The sequence below is a fragment of the Physeter macrocephalus genome, chromosome 1, assembly GCF_002837175.3.
Source record: "Physeter macrocephalus isolate SW-GA chromosome 1, ASM283717v5, whole genome shotgun sequence".
NCBI lineage: Eukaryota > Metazoa > Chordata > Mammalia > Artiodactyla > Physeteridae > Physeter > Physeter macrocephalus.
Window position 1 is genome coordinate 88,678,014 of NC_041214.2, and position 8,132 is coordinate 88,686,145.

General features: G+C 49.4%; 1 protein-coding gene across 1 annotated transcript in view; it reads right to left on the reverse strand.

The window, feature by feature from the left end:
- MUC4 (mucin 4, cell surface associated) overlaps window positions 1-8,132 on the reverse strand; it is a 38,752-nt gene that overhangs the window by 3,225 nt on the left and 27,395 nt on the right. The window contains 7 exon segments of the mRNA XM_055085464.1: window positions 1,607-1,673; window positions 2,262-2,494; window positions 2,580-2,644; window positions 3,961-4,034; window positions 4,393-4,572; window positions 5,536-5,695; window positions 7,295-7,476. Coding sequence (XP_054941439.1) covers window positions 1,607-1,673; window positions 2,262-2,494; window positions 2,580-2,644; window positions 3,961-4,034; window positions 4,393-4,572; window positions 5,536-5,695; window positions 7,295-7,476 — 961 coding nt within the window.

Genomic DNA, 8,132 nt, shown 5'->3' on the forward strand with positions numbered 1-8,132 from the left:
TGAAAAATGCATTGGTTAAGAGCATATGCTTTGAAATCAGCCAGACCTGAGTTGAAATTCAAACTCTACTACTAACTGGTTGTGTGATTTAGGGGAAATTTCTTAACTCTTTCAGCCTCAGTTTCCTTATCTTTAAAAGGAAACTACCTTGCTGTAAATTTTAAATGAGATAATATATGCAGAGTATTCAGTACAGAACCTGACACAGGAAGCCCTCATTAAATGGTCACTATTAGTATAACATTCTTTTAAAAATCTATTATAGAACACTATATTAAGACATATTGTAAAATAATATATGAAATTGGAATGCGTATACAATATACAAGATAATATGTTCACAATTATTTCAGTAATGAGGAGGTTAACAAACATTAGGCATGATTTGATCCCTTTATTGTAAACAAATTTATATGTGTGAAGGTTCCTATGCATAAAAGAAAATTCAGAAAAATAGGTGCAAAATGGATTTGTCTCTGGGGACTGGGATTACAAGTGATTTTTTTTTCTTTTTGTTAATTTGTGTTTCCTAAAGTTTCTACAATAAACACATTGTACTTGTATAATAAAAATTGTGGGATGTTTGTTTGTTTGTTTGTTTTCTCTAACAAAAGGCACAATCACGGGCTTCCCTGGTGGCGCAGTGGTTGCGCGTTCGCCTGCCGATGCAGGGGAACCGGGTTCGCGCCCCGGTCTGGGAGGATCCCACGTGCCGCGGAGCGGCTGGGCCCGTGGGCCATGGCCGCTGGGCCTGCTGCTGTAAATTTTAAATGAGATAATATATGCAGAGTATTCAGTACAGAACCTGACACAGGAAGCCCTCATTAAATGGTCACTATTAGTATAACATTCTTTTAAAAATCTATTATAGAACACTATATTAAGACATATTGTAAAATAATATATGAAATTGGAATGCGTATACAATATACAAGATAATATGTTCACAATTATTTCAGTAATGAGGAGGTTAACAAACATTAGGCATGATTTGATCCCTTTATTGTAAACAAATTTATATGTGTGAAGGTTCCTATGCATAAAAGAAAATTCAGAAAAATAGGTGCAAAATGGATTTGTCTCTGGGGACTGGGATTACAAGTGATTTTTTTTTCTTTTTGTTAATTTGTGTTTCCTAAAGTTTCTACAATAAACACATTGTACTTGTGTAATAAAAATTGTGGGATGTTTGTTTGTTTGTTTGTTTTCTCTAACAAAAGGCACAATCAGGTCTGGGGTGTCCTCTTAACCCCAACCCTACCCCCCTACCACCCATATGCATAATAGTTTGGAGAATTTCACATTGTTGCCCCTGGGACGGAGGAGGCTTAGCCTGGATTCTAAAAGAAGCTCTGGCTTGGTCCTGGACCCAAGTAACACAGCAGCTTCTGCTGGGTTTGACATTCTCACTGCCCTGTTCTCTGCCTGACTCACAAAATACGGTGGGCTATTCCTTTCCTTCCCTGGCAAGCTTGCCAACCTATCTCATTCCTGTTCCGGGATAATTAGGGGCTGTCAGAGTTGAAAGGGACCTCAGAAATCCCATCTCATTTTCCAGATGGGAGTGTGGAGGCCTAGATTGGGGATGGCTTTTGCATGGGGTCACACTCTTTCAGGGAGGGGATATCTCTGCCTCTGGGCCAGGTCTCCAGCCTTCAACTTAATATCTCCAGCTGGAGGGCAAAGACAAAAAGAATGTCCTTGTTTATGTTTATAAAGTACAATGGTCTTTTAACCAAATCATTAACATTTTTTTTTTTTTCCAGTATGCGGGCCTCTCACTGCTGTGGCCTCTCCCGTTGTGGAGCACAGGCTCCGGACGCCCAGGCTCAGCGGCCATGGCTCACTTCCCGGACCGGGGCAGGAACCCGTGTCCCCTGCATCGGCAGGCGGATTCTCAACCACTGTGCTACCAGGGAAGCCCAAATCATTAACAATTTTGTGGAAAGAAAACCATTAGCAGTGATGGTCAGGAAAGCAGCAGTTGGAGTAATTGCTCTGTGAAACTGTACACGTGGGGATTCATCAAGCAGTATTTTGTGCGCCTGTTCTTGAATTTAGAAGGCTGGTGGGTAAAATGTTCACAATTTCTCTCAAAAGTTACAAACAAAACAACCTAAATTGACTTAATTTTTGTCTGTGGCTCGCTGTAGAACACACTTCAGCCATGGATTTGTGTGGGCTTCAGATCTGTGATGGGTTTCCTCTGCTTACCTCCCCCCTCAGCTATCCCAGTAGCTGTCCCCAAGACAGTGACTCACGAGCCATCATACTGTACACGTCCCTCCTGGAGATGGGGTGGAAGGTCACGTTGTTCCTGGGCCCCGCACTTCTCTTCCACCTCCTCCACGGAGTCAAGAACGCCTCCACCACTGCATCTAGCAGCTGGGTATTCAGGAAGTCGATGACAGGGCCCCCAGGGCGGTACTGGAACTCCGAGATGATGTTCCAGCGGTGAAGGGAGCTTCCTGAGGCCAGTGCTATTGGGCGTTCACTGTATGGGAGGGGCACAGTGAGGGGCCAAGGGGTGAGGAGTTTGGGGGAGGATCCGGCGACCAGGTGGGGACAGTCCCACTTACATTCGATCCACTTGTCTGTTCCAGAGAAAGGCCCGCACATCCAGGTTCCTCAGTCTATAGGCCACCTAGGGCAGAGGATGGGAGTCGGGGTAGGAGGGTGGAAGTGAGGGTGAGGCCCAGTCCAGAGAGGAGACCCTTCCCACTTTAATGCACATATTCATCCCTTTCTGTTTCCTTCTTCCCCTTTTTTTTTTTTCCTGGCCACACCCCACGGCTTGTGGGATCTCAGTTCCCTGACCAGAGATTGAACCTGGGCCACAGCAGTGAAAGCCTGGAATCCTAACCACTAGGCCACCAGGGAACTCCCTGTTTCCTTCTCTGAAGATGAGGACCCAAGACACCAGAATGTTTCTTATGCATTTCTGCAACCCCACACCCCAGCCTAGCCTGGTGACTGGCACAGGTCCCTGCTTAATAGAAGTTTGCTGGTGAGTGAAGGACTTTACATATCCTCACCCTCACTTCCTAGTACAAGGGGAGAATCTGAAATGAATGACCTCCACCTTGCCTCTGATCCCCGATTTACCCACTCATTCTCTCCCCACGTGTATATTGAACAGAGATTATATTTAGCCAGTCCTCAGGGATGGTCAGGTGCGAGGGATGTCAGTGTGACTTAGGAACAGTCCGTTTTCAAAGACCCATAGTCTGGCGCAGTAGACAAATGTCAACAGATTTTACCGTACAGAGTGTGGAGTGCTGTAGTAGTAGTAGTAGCAACAGTAGTAATAATCATTTGGATAATTTTTTTAATACATTGTGTTTTAGGCACTGTGCTGAGTGCTTTACCTACATTATCATTTAAACCTTGACACAAACCATCGACCTAAGTACTGTTATTACTTTTATTCTTACAGATGGGAGTTCAAATAATTTGTCTAATTATTACACCTGCTCTAGTGAGTGGTAGTGTCAGGATTTGAACCTGGGTAGGATTCTAGAGCCTCAATAACTCAACTACTGTGCTACTTTGCCTATGATTGGGGAATGGACAAGGGCATGGGAGCCAAGAAGAGGGAGGCCCAGTTCCCTCGGCGAAGTCAGGGAAGGCTTTCTGGAGGTGAAATGCCCTCTTGTGTTTCCTCCATATAATATCCAAGGGCAGGTCTTGAGGGATGCTCAGAAGGAGAGGTTGCATTGACTCGACCACCCTGGACTCTATTCATTGTGAGTCGGTCATTCTAACCCCCTTGGAGGTCTCTGTCCTAGGCCTTCCTGCTTTCCTCACCCTCAGCCTTCCCTGGGGCAGGAGGCTCCAGCCTCCTCTGGCAGTTGAATCTAGACGGATTATGAGATGCAGAACGCACAAGCCATGGCTAAGACCCCGCCCTGAACCTGCCAAGACCTGCCTCCCCACCCAGAGCTGGCCTGCAGCACTCACGGAGGCATTGACATCTGCTTGGGAGGCAACTTCGTCTTCAATGAGCGAGAGATGGATGATCCTTAAGGGAAGCTCTGGAGATGGGAGAAGGAGGTTCATAATCACCTCACAGGTTTACCAGAAGGATCAGCAGAAGTGGCCAAGTCTGCTGACCCTCACACAAATGCATGCTGGACTTCGGTCAAGGCTTCCCTGACTCTTGTCTTGCTGAGCTGTGAGGTCACCTTCGGTCTTTCCTCAGCAGACTGCTCAGGCCCGTGGTTCATGCTGTGACAGCTGCCCCCCACTCGCTCCCATAGCCTACAACTTACCACCACCTGAGGGAAATTTGGAGTTGTGTCCTGTGAGTTTGAGGGACTTAGCCTGGGCCCCAGAGCCCCATATCGTCCCCCAAGGAGAGAGAAGTGGGGATGGTGGAGTATCTGGTCGTACCTAGACGGACAGTTGGAGTGAAATTGTTCCCAGCCAGGAAGCAGCGGGTGTCGGTGAAGGCTGGGGGGCAGGTGCAGGCAGGCTGGCAGGCCAGAGCCTGGGAGATGTAGCAGTGGCCGTTGTTGTAGCAGTAATTCTCAGGGCAGGACTTGTTCTGACAGAGGAAAGGGTTCTCCAGAGCTGCAGGGGAAGCAGAGAGGTCAGCAATACCTCACTCAGCAGCAAGGGGTGGCCCCCGGCCCAGGGAAAGCCGCTCCCAGGACAGGCTTGATTTCTTTCCCGCAAAGCCCACTTAAACTGCATTCTGCTTGTGGGCCACTCTGAACCCCAAACTATCCTTCTTCCTTTTCCAGACATTTCTTTGCCGGGCGACACTTTTTCCCCTGCCAGGTAAGGGTTCTCCCAATTCTGCTGAGGGAATGGAGTGTTTATCAGATCCTTCCCATCAGGAAAGGACCCTCTTTCAGGAAAACCCACCAGCCTGTTTTCTTCACTTCCTTCCCCTTTTCTGCCTTTATAAGGCTGTGGTTCTACCTCTCTGGTCTCTGCTCAGAAGATGCAGTGGTCTCTAGATTTCACTGGGGCGCTTCAGGGGGCTTAGTGGAGGCCTCACCGTGATGCCCTCATGACTCTGATGGCTCAAAGGTCGAGCAACAGATGGTGGAAGGAGGACTCAAAGGGAAGACGAGGCACCCCTGCCACCAGATGCCCATGGCAGCACCCCTGCCCCCCATCACCCCCTCACACAATGTCCTGACTAGGGAAATGCGGAGACCCTGGGCCTTGCATCTCTGAAAAGCCCCAGGAGCCTGAGCGCCCCACCCCAGCTTACTTCTGGCTCCCTGGCTGCTGCTAAAAGTTCCCTCCCCTCTCCAGGCCATCTTCAGTCTTTTGCCCTGGGTTTCCCCCAACAGTGCCTCAGGACTGCTCAGCTCTGGCCCCTCCTCCATGCCCGTACAATCTCTTCTCCTTCAGCCTCACACCCTGCCATACCCACCTTACCTCCTTACCATACCCACCTGTATTGAACATTCTAAAGACTTGCTGGAAAGGGGGGAGAAATGGTTCGCCCGGTGTCTTAGGCCCTCGAGATGTCACCTGTCCCCAGAACCTCCTCCTGCCGAGGCCCTGTCCCCAGCTCACGTGCACAGTGACGTCCATCCCCAGTCAGGTTCGGGGGGCAGGCCTCGCAGCCCTTCCCGGAAATGCACTTCACATTCGGGAAGCACTGCTCGTCACAGGGGTCCTTGGAGTGGTTGCAGTAGCGGCCTAAGGTGTTCCCGTCACACTTGCAGCCGGCCACCTGGAATGGGTTGCTGATCACTGGGCAGCCAGGAGGCTGAACCGTTAAGGGTTTCTGGGGTGTTGCTGTACCAACCTCTCTGGTCTGAGAACCCATGGACCCTGAGTCCTTGTCTTAATTCTGCCAGTATCCACTGAGCAGCTTCTTGAACAGGCCCTGGGCCTGCATGTCCCTGTCAAAGGCAGAACGTCCTCCAGGCCACGTGGCCTCCCTGGGCCATCCTTTTCCTGAGCCCTCTGCCTGGCCCCTGCCCCGGGATCCCAGCCTCTTCCCTCTCACAGCAAATCTCCTTGCCTGAAAACCTTCCTAGAGTAAGACAGGGGCTAAATAAATAAATATTCTACTATCCCTGGAAAACTGGATCCTACGTATGCTGCAGTTTCCTGCTCTCTCTTCCCTTGCTGACTCCCAACCAAGAAGAAGGAGGCTCGCTGCTGAGCACAGTGAGAGCACGTAATAACCAGAACAAGGGCATAGGGAGGGGAATCGTCCAGATCCTCATCAAGTTTCTCATCTCTCTTTTCCATCTCACCTACTGAGATGACGCTGGAAAGCTCCCCGAAATGGAACCCTTTAACACTTTGTACTGCCAAGACTGGATACCTTGGGATATCTAAAATAGTATATTGATTTTAATCCCTTTTTCTCCCACTCTGTATTTTTTTCCTTTTCTGCCTCCTGGACTCCTCCACCTCTCTCCCTTTCAAGTAGGAATTCTCTGCTCATGCTTCAGGAGAAGGGTGTGTGTGCGTGTGTGTGTGTGTGTGTGTGTGTGTGTGTGTGTGTGTGTGTAAGAGGTGAAGGAGGTAGTGGGGTATTGCCAGCCGAACACTTTCCTTTCTGACTCCCCCCAAAAAGTAAAAAAAAAAAAAAAAAAATAGCAGATGGGGCCAGATTCATGGACTTAGGCCAAGTATCTTGGCTAGAAACTTGAATGGAGAAGGATTTTCTTCAAACTGCAAAAGAGATGCTTCTTTTAGTTGGAGGAAGAGAGTAAAAGGGGATAAAAAAGGTTTTGGGGGGACCAAGATCAGAGGGATCTGTACTTCTCTTCCCAACACCATGAAGATGAAGCCCCAGAGAAATGGCTACGCAGTGCTTCTAGGCAGATGGGACCCTAAGCCACTCTGCACAAGGTTTCCTGTGTCTGAGCAAGGCACAGAAGCCACAGAGCAGTCCCCTATGTCTGAAGGGAGGGTGCATGGAGCTGTGATCCGTGTAGACTCAGGCCCAGGGACCACACGGGCACCTTCCTACCCACATCTTACTGTCTTACTTCACTGTCTTACTCCAGAACCATGGAGCTGGGAACCACTGGGCAACTCTAAGAAAGACTGAGGTGGAAGTTTCCTGCCAGCCTGGCTAAATGGGAGCTGGGAGATAAAAATTCAGTTCAGCTATAAGCAGTAAAGAAAGTTCTATTTCTTGCACTTGTAAGTTTGTGGCCCGAGATTGGTGTCTGCTGTCCTCACCTACCACAGCTCCACCCGCCTCCCATCGCACACATTAGCACAGAGGAGCTGAAGGACGACATCCTTTCAGTTCCCACTTCCTTTCCCTCAACTTGGAAACCTCCCCCCAACCCTCTTCACCACTCACCTCCAGGGAGGAATCACCCACCCAGCTGGTCTGGTTGTATAAACACTGGCTCTCTGCCTTGCACGCACAGACCACCGTCCTTGGCTTGAGTACAGATGACAAGTTGTCCTTGGCACTTCTTGCTAGAATCTCCAGAGTATATGGTCCCAGCAACTTTGGTGTCCATAGCAATGTCCCATTCTCTGCCCCAGGGAAGACGAGACTGTTGAGAGCTGGAGGCCTCAACTGCTCTGCTCTCCGCCACCCCAAGTGCTGATGCTGGACTTCCCCAACCCCTCTCAGAACACCCCTCCAATTTTTTCCGGCATTTCCTTGAGCAAGGCTGGCTTCCTGGAGTGATCCTGATCACACTCCGAGCTGGAAGTGGCACCAGCCCAACTCAGTGATCGTAGGGTGAAACCTCACAGAGGGGGGAGGCAGCTGCTCCCCCTGAAAAGACCCCAAAAGGCAACGCTGCCTAGGCCTGCACCAGGATGGGACATCCAGGGGGGATGGAGGATGAAGGCCAGGATCCTCCCAACACCTCCCCAGGCTACACTGCAGGCCAAACTGACTTCAGCTTCATGACATCCTCATCCCTCACCCTGATTTCTCACCCACTGCTCTCATTGCCTGCACTTTTGACCAGCCACCTTCAGACAACAGACTACAGTGAAACACTGCTACCTATCAATAAGGACTCTTCTGATCCAACCTGTCTTATGTTTTTCAAGAAAATAAGAACGTCTCCTTAAAACAGTAGATTGAGAAGAGCTGATAGTAGGGAACAAACGAGCATAACTTCCAGGCCAACACTCTTCAGGACAGGAGCCCAGTGGAGGAGAAAATCTCCTGATAC